General features: G+C 32.9%; 1 protein-coding gene across 4 annotated transcripts in view; it reads left to right on the top strand.

The window, feature by feature from the left end:
* TENT2 (terminal nucleotidyltransferase 2) overlaps window positions 1-18935 on the top strand; it is a 71160-nt gene that overhangs the window by 25333 nt on the left and 26892 nt on the right. The window contains exons 5-11 of one of the 4 annotated variants that reach the window (XM_006927811.5): window positions 687-801; window positions 892-983; window positions 2784-2862; window positions 4579-4648; window positions 12331-12407; window positions 12784-12912; window positions 17882-17925. In XM_006927811.5, coding sequence (XP_006927873.1) covers window positions 687-801; window positions 892-983; window positions 2784-2862; window positions 4579-4648; window positions 12331-12407; window positions 12784-12912; window positions 17882-17925 — 606 coding nt within the window. The remainder of the gene's footprint in view (window positions 1-686; window positions 802-891; window positions 984-2783; window positions 2863-4578; window positions 4649-12330; window positions 12408-12783; window positions 12913-17881; window positions 17926-18935) is intronic. The other 3 variants (XM_006927814.5, XM_045062583.1, XM_045062589.1) reach the window with 3 other exon arrangements.

Consider the following 18935-nt stretch of genomic DNA (forward strand, 5'->3'; position numbering starts at 1 on the left):
TAGCGCATTGTAGATGAGGAAATTACCTGTGATGATGGCAAGAGTTGGGTTGAAGGGGGAAGTGTGAATCAAATAGGTAGATAAACAAGAAGATCTAACTGTAGATGGCAACAAAAAGACAGGGTTCAGTCCAGTATTGTAAGAATGGGGAATAAGGGTGGTTTGCATGAAAAAAGACAACCAGGGGCTTCTAAAGTTTGTTAGTGTTTGTTATTGGTGGTATAAATATCAGGGGTTGGGCAAAACTTGTTTTTTAAAGGGACAGACAGTAAATGTCTTATACTTTGCCACTCACATGTTTCTGTTGCGTATTTTTATTTATCTGTTTGTTTATATAACCCTTTACAAATGTAAAAACTATTCTTTGCTCATGTGCCTTCCCAAAACAGGCCGCAACCAAAGATTATAGTTTGCTGTCCCGTGGATTATATTCTTTAAGAATTATCTGTGACCAGTTGTACTTTTTTGTGATTAACCAATGATACTTTACTTGGGAAAAGTTTGTAACTATTTTATTTACTAAGTAACTATCATTACTTGAGTGACAGTAGTTTTGGAAAGTGTAAGGAGATCATATGTATTCATTTTAAAGATACTGTTGGTAGTGTTGTTTTACACTTCTTAGTATGGTAATTACGTTTACGTTTCTGAACATAATTTTTACTTTTTGTTGTGGTGGATTCAAGTTGAGTCAGCAGATACTGGAGTTATTTGAAGCATGTCAGCAGCAAGTAAGTGATTTAAAGAAGAAAGAACTGTGTCGAACACAGCTGCAGAGAGAAATTCAGCTCTTATTTCCACGTATGTTTTCCTATTTTGCATGCCCTTTACATATATATGTTCCTATTTAAAATTTTAAATAATACTTTATAATCTGTTCTATTTCTCTAGAAAGCAGACTTTTTTTGGTTGGGTCCTCTTTAAATGGATTTGGTACTCGGAGCAGTGATGGTGATTTATGCCTAGTTGTTAAAGAGGAACCAGTAAGTGATGAAACATTTATTTCAAGTGTTAAATTTCATATAAAAATCATTGAAGAAAAAAACTTGTTTTAATTGGTTATTTGGATTTGCTGTTCATAGTAATTCAGGAAAACCCAGGAAATGCTTCTTTCTCTTTTAAGGCATATGCACACGCACACATAAGCATAACGGGGATTTTAGCATTAATTTATTTTTAAGTTGTTAAAGTGAGATGGCTTCGCTGTGTTTTTAAAGAGCTCTACCTCTGTTTGCTTGGATTGGATATGTTGCCAAGATGCAACAGACATGAAGAGAATGTGTCAGTATTATCTTGATATAGTAAAACCTTGGATTGTGAGTAACTTGTTCTGCGAGTGTTCTGCAAGATGAACAAACATTTATTTAAAAAAATTTTTTTTTAATGTTTATTTATTTTTGAGATAGAGACACAGCATGAGTGGATGAGGGTAGAGAGAGAGAGGGAGACGCAGAATCCAAAGTGGGCTCCAGACTCTGAGCTGTCAGTACAGAGCCCGACACGAGGCTCAAACTCACAAGCTGTGAGATCATGACCTGAGCCAAAGTTGGACACTTAACTGACTGAGCCACCCAGGTGCCCTGATGAACAAACATTTCTAATAAATTTTAACTTGATTAACTAGTGAGGTCTTGCAATACTTGTAGTATGCGACACCAAATGTCACGTGATCACAAATGAGCCAATGGTTCTTGAAATTCGCTTTGACATACAAGTGCTTTGGATTACAAGCATGTTTTTAGAATGAATTATGTTTGCAAACCAGAGTTTTACTGTACTTCCTTTCCATTTAAATTATCAATGATTCTTCTTTTAATCTTTTCTCCCCCCTTGAAAATGCTACGGGGTTTGGAGTTCTTATTTTGTGAATACAAAAAGGGATTTCACTGACATTTAAAATATTTTTTAAATATTTTGGCTTGTTTCTTTTTATTTTTGTTTAGCAACCAAATTTTGTTATTTAGTATTATGTTTGTTTGAGCTTCCTGTTAACTGATACTCTTGTGTGTCCTTAATACAACAGTAATCGGTGTTCACTAAGCTGACTTGAGGCAGTCTCTTTAATATGCTGAAGTCTCTTCTGAATTACCCAAGATTAATTTCAGTATAATTTTAATGTGCTTTATTATATTCTGCCTTTTTAAAAATACAAAAATACCTACTGAATGGTAATATATATTTTTATTTTATTATTTCACTAATAAAATTGGCTTATAATTACTGCAAATCAGAAAGAGATTTATTCCAGGAAAGAAACTCTGACACTTTTCTATACTTTGCAATCATATAAAGGAAAAAAAAAAACCCTCAGAAATAATAAACATAGTGAAGAATACTAGAGTTTTAATTAAATCTCTCATGCAGTTAGACTCTTTTCAGCCATATCACACCAATCCTCCGTCTTGTTCATATGTTTGTGTTGTCAGAACTTGTCCTTAAAGCAGCTCACAGTGTAGATAGGGAAATAAAACATGTTACAGAAAGTTAAAATTCTGTTTGTTTTTCTAGGAGAGGATTACTTTATGTGCATTTTTACTAAAGTAAGAAAATGACATAAGAATTTTGATATTTTTTAAATTTTGCTTTAAGTTTATAATTAGGAATTGATTTAGGAATGTTGATGTGAAAGCATAAAAGTTGACATTTTCTATAACATAATTTAGTGTATATTGAAAAGTAACTTGAAAGAAAAGTATGCTTTTTCTCTTTGTTGAGAAACATTAAGAAAATAAAACATTGAATTTAGAAGATAGTGAAAAAACACTTTATTTTTAACTTTTCAGTGTTTTTTTCAGGTCAATCAGAAGACTGAAGCACGGCATATACTCACCCTAGTCCATAAACACTTCTGTACCAGACTTTGTAAGTCTCATATGCCTCAAGTTCATATGTCATCTGACGTAACTATTTAATATGTCTTAATATGTCTCTTACTTTGTTTTCTGATAAGAATTGTTTATTTTCTGGTCAGGATAGGCATAATGTGGATCCTTTTTTCCCAAATGAATTTTTTTTTAACTTGATTAAAAAGAGAACAATTCTTTATTGAGATAATCCCACTACATGCACTGGGGAATTCAAATGTATATAAGCTTCATTTCTTTTTCTCAAAAGATTATAGGCTGTTAGGGAAGCTACAGCATTAAATGAATAGCTGTAGTGTATAGTTATCTGTGAAAAGCCAAGAGAGTGGTACAGATAAAGTCTTATGGGTATTCATGTGAGGGAGTGAGAATTTCATCTGTTTCACAGTGACATACAATTTATGACATCACATTTTAAAAATATCACTGAACATGAAGCCCAAGTGAATTATTCCAACAGAAAGCAAATTATTGACTTAGGCCACTGTATTATAAGATTTTATTCTTTGAATAATCTGTCTAAGCAGATTTAATCCACATGTGTTAAGCCATCATAATTTATTTTAAACTTCCACAGAATATTGTAGATTGTTGAAGTCACACTCGCCACGTGATGTTGGAAAGAGATGTGTTCATTTATTCAGCCAGATAGTACTTATGTGTCAGGCTTTGAACTGGCAAATTCAAAGTCAAGTGACCTGTTACTGCCCATGAGCAAATTATATCTGTTGTTGGGTAGAAATCAAGTGATTTATTTTAGTGGACTTAAATTTTCACATCTGTAAAATAAAGGAGTAATTCATACCTTAAGTAGATTTTTAATAGCTATTATTAACGTCAAATACTAAAAATGGAGGGAACCTTAGAGATCATTTAATTCAAAGGTATTTTTGGTTGTTATTTTTCATAGTTAAGGAGAATGGTGATGAGTGGATTCAGTAATTTGCCTGAGGAGTGTAGTTTGTTTTTTGGTGTCACAACCTGTACCTGGAACTTGAAACTTTTAACTCTTATTTTTCATTAAGCCTCATTGAATTCCTGCCTACAAATTCTGTTTGAAGCTTGACATATTTTATGATTTTGGTGGTAAAAGCATTATAACGGGAAAATTTTTTAAGTCTGGTATTATGTTTTTCTTTATAACATTAGGAAACTGCTCCTTTGGGAAGAGTTGGCAGTTTCTTTTTTACATATTTCTGTATTTTCCTAATTTTCTATAATGAACATGTATTATTTTCAAAAAATATTTTTGTGCTTAATGGAGTAAAAAATATGTATACATGTATTCTTCCTCTTAGGGATCATATTTATTTAAATGTATCACTATCCCATGTATCATGTTGCAGGCATTTCCACATTTGAGACTCTTTGTAAATATGATATTTATGGCTGCTATAAGATTCTGCCTTATGCTATAACAGAAATGAGCTATGCTCCTGCCAGCCTAGATATTTTTCCTGCTTATAATGCTCTGATGAATTTCTTTATAAGTATTATTAGATATTAGACCACATTTCTGAATTTTAATATAAAGCCCTCTAAATGGTATTGGAATTTTCATTCTTAGAAGAATTTGATAATGTCCTTCCTTTGCATCTTAAAAGACTGTTTTCATAAACTGTTTTAGCTTAGTAAGAAACCACTTTTTAAAAATATACATTGGAACACTATGAATTTGAGAAATATTCACAGATATTCATATTTTGTCCTTCAGCTGGCTACATAGAGAGACCTCAGTTGATTCGAGCAAAAGTGCCAATTGTGAAGTTCAGGGATAAAGTCAGGTAAGTAATTATTGAATTTTCCTTTTTCAGTTATTTTAGATCATGTTTACATATTCTTTTGATGTAGATAGTTAAGTGTATGCTACAGCATAATAGCTTATCTTCATCAGTTTTTAAAACTTCCTTGATTTGTCTTGGAGATGATTTTTTAGAATAGTCTGAGCAATTCTTTGTGCTTAACTGTGCTTAGTTATTTTGCTTGGTATTTCGAGTGTTTAAAACTATCCATTTTAAAGAATATATATATTTACATTTCACATTTTTAAATTATCTCTTGCCTTTTGGAAATGTAATATACTCTTTAGAACATACCTTAATTGATGAGATTTGATGTATGTTTATATCAAGGGAGTTGTTATAAATATAATTATATCTATCTGTACACTCTACCAGCCTGGGTTCTGAATTTCTTATGGGCATTGGGATTGGAATCTTTTATACAGTATCTGAATATAAAATGTAAATAGGTGTTGACTGTTCTATTGGTTAAAAAAAATTTGTTCCCTAAAAAAGAGATAAGATTGTGATAAATTAGGTTTTCTAGCCCAGTTTTATAAAATACTGAAATGGTTTACATAAATGTAAGTGTAAAGTGTAAATATATATACATAAGTGATCCTTATTATTCATGGATTCTTTATTTATGAATTTGCCTACATGATGATTTTTATTTTGTAACCCCACAAATTAATATTTCTAGCACTTTCATAGTCATTTGTAGACATTTGCAAAGTGGAGAAAATTCTGAATCACTAACTGAGATTAAATAATGTGACATTCTGCCTTCCTGTTTCTTCTCTTATGTATAAACAATTATTCTTTGCAGAGTCCATTTCCATGTTTTTTGTATTTTGTTGCTTTATATAGGTGACTTTGCTCTTTTAAATGGCCCCCAAGCATAGTGCTGAGTTACTATCGTTTCTGTGTACAAAGCTGTGATGTGCCTCATGGAGAAAAAACTTGTATTTGATATGCTTTGTTCATGCATAAGTTACAGTGTGCTTGGCCATGAGTTCATTATCAGTGAATGGGGTGTCTTTAAATGGAAACACATAAAACAAAGTTATGTAGGGGCACCTGGGTGGCTCAGTCGTTTAAGTGTCTGAGTTCAGCTCAGGCCATGATCTCGTGGTTTGTGAATTTGAGTCCTGCGTTGGGCTCTGTGCTGACAGCTCAGAGCCTGGAGCCTGCTTCGGATTCTGTGTGTCTCTCTCTCTCTCTCTCTCTGTCCCTCCCCAGCTCGTGCTCTGTCTCTCTCTGTCTGTCAAAAATAAATAAACATTAAAAAAATATTAAAAAAACAAACAAAACAAAGTTATGTATTAATCAATTGATGAAAATGTTTTGACTGAAAGCTTGTGTGGGAACCTAACCCTTTGTTTCCACTGTTTTCATTGACTTTATAGAAAATAAATACTGCAAATGATTAGAATTGACTAAATATATATATTTTAAACAAATCCTTAGATATATGCCTGGTTCAAACCTTCTCCTCCATTCATTTAAATATCTGTCCAATCTATAAGTATTTGAATGTTTTTCAAATAACTAATGGTAGTTTTTAAAAAAAAATTTTTTTTGATGTTTATTTATTTTTGAAGGAGAGAGAGACAGAGTGTGAGTCAGGGAGGGGCAGAGAGAGGGAGACACAGAATCTGAAGGAGGCTCCAGGGTCAGCTGTCAACACTGAGCCCGACGACACGTGGCTCAAACTCAGAAACCGCGAGATCATGACTTCTGCTGAAGTCAGACACTTAACCGACTGAGCCACCCAGGCGCCCCAATGGTAGAGTTTTCTAAAACACTTTATGGGAGATAAACTAAACACAAATAAAATTATTAGCTTATTGTAATTATTTTTTAAAATACATGGTTGTGGGGCCCCTGGGTGGCTCAGTCCATTAAGCATCTGACTCTTGATTTTAGCTCAGGATTATCTCACGGTTCATGAGTTTGAGCCCTGCATTGGGCTCTGTGCTAACAGTGAGAAGCCTGCTTTGGATTCTTTCCCTCTCCCTCTCTGTCCCTCCCCAACTTGTACCCCTACCTCCTCTCTCAAAACAAATAAATAAACAACAACAACAAAAAAAGTAAAACCCATGGTTGTATTTTTTTTTATGTTTAAAATTTTAATTACAGTGTTTTTAACATTCGGTTATATTACTTTCAGGTATACAATATAGTGATTCAACAATTCTATACATTACTCAGTGCTCATCATAATAAGTATAGTCTTTAATCCCCATCACCTATTTCAATCATCCCCCTACGTATCTCCTCTCTGGTAACCATCTGTTTGTTCTCTATAGTTAAGAGTCTGTTTTTTGGTTTATCTCTCTCTTTTTTTTTTCTCTTTGTTTATTTATATATTTTTAAATTCCACATTAGTGAAATCATACGGTATTTGTCTTTCTCTGACTGACTTAATTCACTTAGCATTATACTCTAGCGCTATCCATGTTGTTGCAAATGGTAAGATTTCATTCATTTTTATGGAAGAATAATATTCCACTTGTGTGTGTGTGTGCATATGTTTATATATATCACATCTTTCTCCATTGATGGACATTTATTTGTGTATCTTTGTCTTTGATGGATATTTGGGCTGCTTCCATAACTTGCCTATTGTAAATAATGCTGCAGTTATCATAGAGGTGCATATTTCCTTTCAAATTAGTGTTTTTGTGTGATTTGGGTAAATGTGCAGTAGTGCAATGACTGGATTATATGTTAATCCTATTTTTATTTTTTGAAGAATGTTTATACTGTTTTCCACAGTGACTACACTAGTTTGCATTCCTACTAGCAGGACACAAGAGGTTTTTTTTTCCTCCACATCCTTGCCAACACTTATTATTTCTTGTTTTTTATTTTAGCTGTTCTGACTGGTGTGGTTTTGATTTGCATTTCCCTGAAGATGAGTGATACTGAGCATCTTTGTCTACACATGTAGAAAAATGTTGCTTTGCCAAATTTCTGAGAAATTACTGCCTGTGCTCTCTTCTAGGATTTTTATGGTTTCAGGTCTCACGTTTAGGTCTTTAATCCATTTTGAGTTTATTTTTGTATATGGGTTAAAAAAGAGGTCCAGTTTCATTCTTTTGCATGTAGCTGTTCAGTTTTCCCACTACCATTTGTTGAAGAGACTGTCTTTATTTCGTTGCATATTCTTGCCTCTTTTGTTGAAGTTCAGTTGACCATATAATCCTGGGTTTGTTTCTGGGCACTCAGTCCTATTCCATTGATGTATGTGTGTATTTTGTGGCAGTACCATACTGTATTGGTAACTACAGCTTCGTAGTGTAACTTGCAATCTGGAATTATGATACCTCCAGCTTTGTTTTTCTTTTTTGAGAATGTTTTGGCTATTTGAGGGGTTTTTGTAGTTTTATACAGATTTTAGGATTATTTTTTCTAGTTCTGTGAAAAATGCTGTTGTTTTTGTTTTGTTTTTTAGTTTATTTTGACAGAGAGAGAGAGGGCCAAAGAGAGAGAGAGAGAGAGAGGGAGAGAATCCCAAGCAGCCTCCATCCCACAAACTGTGAGATCATGACCTGAGCTGAAATCAAGAGTTGGACAGTCAGCCGACTGAGCCACCCAGGCACCCCACTGATTATACTTTGATAGGGATTTCATTAAATCTGTAGATAGATTGTTTTCGGTAGTGTGAACATTTTAAAAATATTTGTTCTTCTAGTCCATGAGCATGGAATGTCTTTACATTTGTCTGTGTTGTCTTCAATTTCTTTCATCATGTTTTATAGTTTTTAGAGTACAGGTTTTTGAACTCTTTGGTTAAGTTTATTCCTAAGCATTTTTTCTTTTTGGTGCCATTGTAAATGTGATTGCTTTTTAAATTTCTTCCTATTGCTTCATTATTAGTGAATAGAAATACAGTGGATTTCTGTGTATTGATTTTGTATCCTGCAACCTTACTGAATTCATTTATCAGCTCCAGTAGTTTTTTTTTTTTTTTTTTTAATTTTTTTTTTTTTCAACGTTTATTTATTTTTGGGACAGAGAGAGACAGAGCATGAACGGGGGAGGGGCAGAGAGAGAGGGAGACACAGAATCGGAAACAGGCTCCAGGCTCCGAGCCATCAGCCCAGAGCCCGACGCGGGGCTCGAACTCACGGACCGAGAGATCGTGACCTGGCTGAAGTCGGACGCTTAACCGACTGCGCCACCCAGGCGCCCCAGCTCCAGTAGTTTTTTGATGGAGTCTTTAGTGTTTTCTCTATATAGTATCATGTCATCTACATAAAAATAATGAAAGTTTTACTTTTTCCTTACCAATTTGGATGCCTCTTATTCCTTTTTCTTGTCTGACTGGTGTAGCTTTGGCTTCCTATACTATGTTGAATGAAAGTGGTGAGAGTGGGGGCGCCTGGGTGGCTCAGTTGGTTAAGCGTTCGACTTTGGCTCAGGTCATGATCTTGTGGCTCGTGAGTTCAAGCCTTGTGTTGGACTCTGTGCTGACATGTCAGAGCCTGGAGTCTGCTTTGGATTCTGTGTCTCCCTCTCTCTCTGCCCCTCCCCTGCTTGTGCTCTGTCTCTCTCAATCTCAAAAATAAATAATAAAACATTAAAAAAAAAAGAGGTGGTGAGAGTGGACATCTTTGTTTTGTTCCTGATCTTAGGGGGAAAGCTCTCAGTTTTTCACGATGCTCAGCCGAGTCACTAGGCACCCCCTTTTCTGCATCTATTGAAATGATCATATGGCTTTTATTCTTAATGTTACGGATGTGATATATCATGTTGATTGATACGCAAATATTGGACCCCACCCTTGCATCCCAGGAATAATCTCACTTGATCCGTGGTGAATGATTTTTTTTTTTTAATGTATTACTGGATTCAGCTTGCTAATATTTTGTTGAGGATTTTTACATCTATGTTCATCAGAGATACTGGACTATAGTTCTCTTTTTTGTAGTGTCTTTATGTGGTTTTACTATGAGGGTACAATGCAAGTCTCATAGAATGAATTTGGAAGCCTTCCCTCTCTTCTATTTTTGGAATAGTTTGAGAAAAATAGTTATTAACTCTTCTTTGAGTGTTTGGTAGAATTTGCCTGTGAAGCCTTCTGGTACTGGACTTTACTTGTTGGGAGTTTTTTGATTACTGATTCAATTTCATTGCTTGTAATGGGTCTATTCAAATTTTCTATTTCTTGATTCAATTTTGGGAGGTTATATGTTGCTGGGAATTTATCCATTTCTTTTAGGTTTTCCAATTTGTTGGCGTATAATTTTTCATAATATTCTCATACGATCCTTTGTAATATTTCTATGGTGTTGGTTGTTATTTCTCTTCTTTCATTTGGTGATTTTGTTTATTTGAATACTCTCTGTTTCTCCCTCTTTTTTTTCTTTCTTTGAATGACACTAGCTAACGGTTCATCACTTTGTTGATCTTTTAAAAGAACCAGCTCCTGGTTTCACTGATCTGTTCTGTACTTTTTTTAGTTTTTATTTCGTTTATTACTGTTCTAATCTATATTATTTCCTTTCTTCTATTGGTTTTGGGTTTTGCTTGTTCTTCTTTTTGTAACTCTTTTATGTATAAAGTTAGGTTGTTTGAGATTTTTCTTCTTGAGGTAGGCCCATGTTGCTCTAAACTTTGCCCTTGCAATCACTTTTGCTGCTTCCCAAAGATTTTTGGTCATTGTGTTTTCATTTTCATTTGTCTCTGTATTTTTTTTGATTTCCTCTTTGATTTCTTGGTTGATCCATTCATTGTTTTAGTAGCATGTTGTTTAACTTACATGTATTTGTGCTATTTCCAGATTTTTTCTTGTGGTTAATTTCTAGCTTCATAGCATTATGGTCAGAAATGATGCATGGAATGACTTCCATCTTTTTAAATTTGTCGAGACTTGTTTTGTGGCCTACTGTGTGATCTCTTCCGGAGAATGTTCGATGTGTACTTGAAACAAATGTGTATTCTGGTATTTTAGGATGGAATGTTCTGAATATATCTGTTAAATCCATCTGGTCCAAATGTGTCCGTCAAAGCCACTGTTTCCTTGTTGATTTTCTATTTGAATGATCTGTCCATTGATATAAGTGGGGTGTTAAAGTCCTCTACTTTTATTGTATTGCTATTGATTATTTCCTTTATGTTTGTTATTAACTGCTTTAAATATTTGGGTGCTCCTGTGTTGGGCGCATTTTTTTTTCCTATTTAAGATTATACAAACTTTTTTTCATTGTTAAATGTTCTTCATAAACACCATTTTATATTTCTTCTCTATACAGACCATTAAAAAAAATGGCTTCTAATATCCAAAGATAACCAGTGTTAACATTTTGGTGTAAAACTTTCAGTCCCTCTTCTATGCATGTGAATGAATAAGAGTTTTTAAAATTAAAATTGAGATTATACTTTTTTACCTGACCATGTATATCTTGGATATTTGCTTATATCAGTGAATTTTTTTCTGGCTTGATTTTTAATGGCTTTACAGTAGTTTTTCATTCAATGAATATATTGTGATTAACTTAGTTATTCCCCTGTTAGAATAAGCATTTTGTACATTTAATTTTTTCCATATAAAGGATTAGTTTAATATTTCCAGAAGTAAAATCTGAAACAAATACTGTGGATATTTTTAAAGCGCTGAATCATATTTTTGGAAAAGTTTTTAACTGCAAACTGGTTGTTGCCTGTTTCTTCCTCTCTGTTGAGGTATATAGAGGAAATGCACAGTGGTTTTAGTGTTAGCCTTGCACAGACGCAGTTAAAGAATGTAACTCTCTTGCTGCCATAAGTTTGCCAAAGGCAAATATATATATCTGAAGTGTTGATACTACTATCCATTTTTGTCAATATGCATGGTTAATTGAAAGATTATAAGATTTCCTTTCCCTAAAAAAGGAAATCTGCATTGGTAAATTTCAAATTTTATAATTAAAAGTTTATAAAAAGGAATTTTGTTAAGTTTTTATATTAGGCAGTCTTTTCATAGAAAAACTCAGTGTGCAGAAGTTGTTGGACCTAATAGTATATTTACATTAATCCTTTCTTTTATTTTGAGTTTTGCCATTCTTTGTAGATCCCTTCATTATTGCCCTATTTTTTAAATTGTGAATTGCACCATATCTTTGCTTTCAAAGACGTATCCCTATTGTCCTTCCAGATTATCAGTAGCTCACTTTGGTATAATATAATTTATATGTTATTTATATCTTATCCTTTTTGGAGGGAATATAATGTACAGACTACTTTTATTTTTTTTCACCTGTTCTTTATTTGGCTTTTTATTCCTATTGTTTTAAAGCAAATACTGCTTTACTTCCAAATTAGTTGAGAATATATAACTCAGTGAAATAACTTGACCAGAAATGTTTTTGGTCATATAATTTTGTTTACCTGGAATGGATTGCAAAATTTTATGATTTGTTTTATTAAGGATAATTAAAGCCGTAGAAGTACATTATGGATCTTACAACTGTTATCCTGTTTAATATTTTTAATATACAGTAAATCATATTAAAATAATATACTGACTATATCTTTATTCTTATTGCTAAGTTAGTGCCTCATTTTAAAGTATTTGGTCTTTGGGATCATGCTATTTTTACATCATAGGGTAGATGAATATTGACTTAGTTATTAGGGAGTTAGTTTAATTTGTTCAAAAACACTTGAGGTAAAGTATTTTTCTCTGTTTTTAATAGTTGTGTGGAATTCGACTTGAATGTAAACAATATTGTTGGAATAAGAAACACATTCCTCCTCAGAACTTACGCATACCGTAAGTTTTTTGTTTATTTCCAAATAATTATAGCTTCTCTCTTTATCCTTTATTCCTTTTTAAATATGTTTATAATAAACACTGACATCTTTTTAATTATTTTAATGTGTAGTGTCTCATTTTATTATATGTATAATATGTTGTACACTAAAATTATATGCTACCAGAGTTACAGGTCAATAAAATGAATTTTAGTAATTGGTAATTTTTAAAAGGTGACTAAGATACCTTTTAAAAGTAAGACACCTTTATGGTGAACACAATGTTTAATACACAGGGAGAAAATGCTTTTTCTTTTGGAGTTGGGAAATGATACAAACTTACAGAGAAACCGTAATATTTTCTTACCATTTTTAAGTTTTCATTTTACTTTCAGTTGAAAATCGAGTTCGTCCGTTAGTACTGGTGATTAAGAAGTGGGCAAGTCACCATGAGATAAATGATGCCAGTCGTGGTACTTTAAGCAGCTATAGTCTTGTATTGATGGTTTTGCACTATTTACAAAGTAAGTATTATGGGTTTTTCCCAATTTTTAAAATGGAAACACAGTTAAACTTCATTATGGTGTCTTTTCTGTTGACACTGTCTTCAAACAGTATTGTTTTAAAAAGTTCTTTCTAAGGCCCATATAGCCATATTTTTCTAATTTGTTGCTTTGAACAAATGTTTTAGAAATGTTATTCCCCAGAAAACATTATAAGGAAGTTTCGCTGTGTTTTGTTTTGTTTTGTTTTTTGACAGTTTTTCCATATTACTCTTTTGTATTCAAAGAACTTTTACCGCTATATTGTGGATCCATTATCTTGAGGCACATGGATGTCCAGAAGCCCTATAAAAATAAGCTCAAGCACCATTCATCATGTTTTTTATTTTTCACTTGAGACAGGAATTAAAGGATTTTCTTTTTGGATAAAGAAGTTTTTATTCCTTGTGAGTTGGCATGGAGTTTGGGTGAAAGAAATAATAGAAGATTGGAAATAATCTAAGTTTTTAAGAATAGAGGAATGATTGAATTAATTATAATATTTTCAGCTGCTAAGAATATGTTTTTAGGATATTTAATGGTAAAAAAAATATCCATGATATGGTATCATATACAACATGGGATCAATTTTATTTTAAAAATTGTATCTGTATTTGAGTTTGTGTATGTATTCATATGTATATAAATATTGAAAAGTTATGTGCCAGAAATATATCAGGGGTTATTTAGATTTTGTCAAATGTACATTTTAAATTACAACTAAAACTAAAAAGTGAATAGACACTGGTTGTGATTTAGAAATGAGATTTGACTACAGTATTGAACATGTATGAACAGCTATAATATGTGCTCTTTCTCTCCATTTTTGTGGGTTACATTAGATACTTTACTTTGATTGCCTTCTTTAGAAAAATGGACTTTTATCACACATGTACTGAGGCAGTTTGGTAAGCAAGTTGAAAGTTCAGAAATTTTTTACCACTGTTCAAAAATCATGTTAAAATTCTGTTTACATTTTGTTAAACCTGTTTTGTTTTTGACAAAGTCCTCTTCACTAAGATGATTTGTAATTAATGGCACTATCATCACTGTTTCTAGGTCTTTGTTAAAGTACATCCACTAAACTGTATTGAGGTGCCTGGGTGGCTCAGCTGGTTGAGCCCGTGACTCTTGATTTCAGCTCAGGTCATGATCCCAGGGTCGTGGGATTGAGCCCCGGATCAGGCTCCGCACTAAGTGTGGAACCTGCTTAAGATTCTCTCCTCTCCTCTCTCTCTCTCTCTCTCTCTCTCTCTCTCTCTCTCTCTCTCTCTCCCTGTGGAACCTGCTTAAGATTCTCTCCTCTCCTCCCTCTTTCTCTCTCTCTCTCTCTGACTCTCTGACTCTCTGACTCTCTTACTCTCACTTGCTCTCTCTCCCTCTGCCCATCTTCCCCTCTCACACTCTCTCTTTCTAAAATAATAATAAAAGTAAAAGCGTAACTGTTATTTGGCAAATTTTGGCTACTTCTCACTAGAAGAAATTAGATTGAAATAAGTAGCCGTGTTGAAATTAGATTGAAATAAATAGCTGCATTTTTGGCAAACAGGAGTCTGCAAAGTGTATTGAGCAGTTCCAGTCATGCCACAGTGAACTAGTGTTTGTAATTTTGTCCAGTTTATTCCACCTTTCTGGCCTTAATATTCTTATCTGTAACAGGGATAATTGGATTGGATGGACTTTTAGGTTTCATTTAACTTCTTAAAGGCTTATTTAATATCTTTTCTGCCATCAGTAGAGAAAGGAAATTTGTCTTTTGTATGTGGAAAGGTTGAAAAAGATTAAAGTATTTCCTAGAATGAATTTCAATAGTTAGTAATTGACTACATATGCTTGAAAAGGTGACTGATGAAAGTGTGAAGGGAAAAAGCCGATGAGGAGATTTTAATGGCCATCTAAGATTAATAATAATTAATAAAAAGGCAAAAGTATTACCTGGTTAGAAATAATAATTTGAATGAATATTCATAGAATGTTTACCATGTTTTCAGGTACAAAACTGTTTCAGGCATTCTAAAATTGCTCTTGGATTTTTGGGACACCTGGGTGGCTCAGTTAGTTGAGTGTTTGACTTTTGATTTTGGCTCAGGTCATGATCCTGGGGTCATGGGATTGAGCTGCATGTCTAGCTGTGCGCTGAGAATGGAGCCTACTTGGGATTCTCTCTCCTCCCCTGTTCCTCTTCTTAGATGGCACGCGCTCTCTCTTTCAAAAACAAAATTGTCCTTGAATTTTCAAAATTGTTGTTTATTGTTGAAGGTCTCTATTTTTCAGTTGAATTTTTGATGAATCAGAATGGAATGTTTCCACGTTTAAATTTGTGGAGGCCTGACCAGAAAGCTCTCATCTGAAATGTAGGCAAAGTAAAATCTTACAGAGTAGCTGTTCTGAAGGTGTTATCTATTGATCAGATACTGTAATAGTAAGGTGTTTTGTTTGTTTTTTTGTTTTGCTTTTGAGAGAGAAATTTAAAAGATTGAAGTCCAAAATTTTGAAGTAAAAATAGTTGTTACAGCTAGATCCTTCCTGAATGTATGTTGCTTTTTTCCCCCCAAATGTTTAGTTTTGAGAGAGAGAACGAGCGAGCGAGCAAGAGGGGAAGGGGTAGAGAGAGAGGGGACAGAGGATGTGAAGCAGGCTCTGCGCTGACAGCAGATAGCCCAATATGGGGCTTGAACTGATGAACTGTGAGATCACGACCTGAGCGAAGTCAGATGCTTAACCAACTGAGCCACCCAGGTGCCCCTGAATATATGTTGCTTTGAGTAAAATAAACATTTGAAAAACTATTCAAGACTTTAACGTTACTATCAGGATAGGGTTAACTGCCACGGTACACCAATTGCTCTGCAATGTGTTGACCTTAAAAAACAAAAGAGCTAGGTTTTTGTTTGTTTGTTTGTTTTTTTACCAGTACAGTGAGTTTATTCTGGAATAGAGGAATCGCAATTCAGAACAAGCAAACTGTAGTGAACCAACTATTGGCAAGTCCAGAGAATGGAGGTTGAGGGGCTTGCCTTTATGGAGGAAGGGGAGGAAGCTGGAAGGGGCTGTTTTGCTGAATTCTCATTGCCTGGGCTGTTGCTGAGCAAGGAAAAATTCTTTCTTCCTTCTACTAGAGTATGTAAAGGAAGCTTCTTCCTATTGGGGAATGCAAAGTATACTTCTTATGGAGAATGGGGGCAGTGTGTGAGAGCACCCCTTTCAGGGCTTCCTGACTCCACTTTCTTTTATTTATTTTTACAAATGACTAGCTTTAAGGTTGTTAGACAAGGGATTTACTGAGTGATATCCCTGCTCCCCAAAACTTTCAAATTGCTTAGTTCTCAGGGTGCTTTGTCTATTGAAAGACCCTAACCAGTGATTACTGTTTGTTTTTCTCTTCTAACATTCTGGTTATGATTCTAGAATGAAATAAATTTTTTTTTCTAAATGTTTATAACCTTTCTTCACTGTTTTTTAAATTATAATTTTAATTTACTAGGGGTATTCAGTGAGAAGGGAATTCAGGTTTTTAATTAAGTAAACTAATTTCTAGTAAGATTTACCAATTTGACTTCTATATTACAGCAAAATTGTTAGAAAGTCATTAAAAACTATTACTTGAATATAAAGACGTTTAGAATTAAAGTAACTGGGGCTTGAGTTTATTTGTAGGATCTTCTAGAATTTTGAGCATTTGAATGCCTCTGGGAAAAAATATTTTTATTTCCTAAGAGTGATTCCAGTAAGTAATGAGTTTTTCCCCTCAGTCACACACTGTGAACATTCCAGACTATCATGGAATTTTATTTTATTCTGATTTCAACTTGGGAAAGGAGCATGATACAGAAGAGATATTTAAATATTTTGTGATAGAAATTTATACATTTATAATCATAGTTGGAGATCACGTAAGTTGGTAATAATAGTTGATTATTTAGATATTAATGTATTCCAGAAGTCATATAAAAAGGTTTTTGCTAAACTGCAAATTAAAAATAATGATTGTTACTGAGTTTACTTAATTATATATAATGTATTTCTAATTCTTAAATACACAGTTTGTTTTATGGTATTATATTTGGTCTTTAATATTAAATCTTGAAAACACATTACTTGTATCTTATACTCAAGATATTGTATTTTGCAGTTTTTTTATTGTGAATATTAAGTACTTTGCTTTCCATGTTATTTCCTTTATATTATAATGGTGTGAAATGACTGTTAATGCATTTAATGAGGTTGGATTTTGGTAAAGATATTGGAGAATGAAGAATGACAAAAAATAAAGTAACATATAAAGATAATGATTCCTTTGTATGAAATTTTAATTTTTTATGGCAAAGTGGCATATTTATATTTATATTTTTAAACTTTATATTTCTGATTTATATTTCTAAACTTTGCTGAAGCCTCCTTTTTAAAAATTAGTGAAGTTGAAGATTTTTTTTTTTTTCAGTTTTTTTAGTAGATCGATCTCCTGAAACTATCTCAGTTTTGGTATTACTGTTTATTAGAACAAATTAAACATAAAGGGACAATTATGATATAGCTATTATTCTTTCATGATACAGTATCATTGGACTTAAAAAATTTTTTTTGATAGCTACATCCATCTTAACAATGTTCATTCAATATATATGTAGAACAATCCTTGTCTTGCTTATTTTGTGTGTGTGTCTGATGTTGGACCAAATGATGTGTGTCCATTGATGACTTGTTTTTCTAAAAATGCAAGGAACATTTGTTTACCTAGAAATATACATAGTTTATTAACCTGAAGTTATCAACTTAGGTGTATTTTGTATTTAAATTTCTAGGGATCAGAGTTAATTCACAAAATATATGGAAACTGTTGAATTCTAGCAGAAACCCTTATAGTCTCATACCTGGGGTGTAGCTGACAAATTATTGCTTTGTGAAATGAATTATGTGAATCACAGAAGCTTTAAACTTTTTTTTTTTATAGCCCTACCTGAACCCATCCTTCCATCCATCCAAAAAATTTACCCAGTAAGTGTTTCTTATAAATTATTCTAATACATATTATGACAAATATATGTGGAACTATTATATGCAGTATTAATGTGAATGTAAAAGGTGTAATAGTTACCTTCTAAGTATATAATAACATTTTCTATATAGGCTGAGGCATTGGCCACTAGCACATTAAAAATATTCCGTATACTTTTTCAGAAGACTGTCATATTTTATTTGGTTATTGGCAGTGTGGTCATTTTTCTTAATGGTGGAATTATTTGCATGATGCTCATGATTATCACTAAAAGGAATTAAATATATTCAATTGGTCAAGGCCTATTTAGACTCATTCCAGTTTTCTTCGTGCTATTTTAAAATAGTTTTATAGTATTTCTTTACTCAGAAGTCTTTTAGCCCAATCTACGTATACTTTGAAAGCAGGGGAAAAATTAAGTTGAACAATTGGATAATCATTGTATCTTTCACTTGATTTTACCAACTAATACACCAAAAGGAGTAACACTGATACTTACACTCCTTGAGTGCATAATATTAAGAATCCTTCTGAAGTTAATTGGAAACATGAAAGTGGTGAAGGGTGCCTACTAGAAAAAGTTTGGTATATACTCAGTTTGAATTTAGAGAAACCTAGGTAATGTACATAACTCACAATCTATATACTTTTGTTTCTTTTCCAGTTTTTTGTGTTCCTTTTTTCCAGAATTCTGTTTCCTTGTTTTATAGTCCTACCATTTCTGTTTTCCTCCATAATCATCCTTATTCCTGGTTGTATTTGGAAATAATATTTAAGCTATCTGTTTAGAATGTTTAATCAGCCTTCTGAAACCATGTAATTTTTACCTGTTTAGTTTTATGAAGTTACAAAAAGCTGTTTTCTAAAATTACTAAATAGGCAAATTGAAAAAGATCTAGCTTGAGTGATCAGTTTTCAAAGGACTTGCTTATTTTATATGTATCATAGAAAATATAAGTCCTTGATATGGAATCTAAATTAAATATAACTTAACCTTTGATAATTGAGA

This window comes from Felis catus, chromosome A1 (assembly GCF_018350175.1).
Source record: "Felis catus isolate Fca126 chromosome A1, F.catus_Fca126_mat1.0, whole genome shotgun sequence".
Lineage (NCBI taxonomy): Eukaryota > Metazoa > Chordata > Mammalia > Carnivora > Felidae > Felis > Felis catus.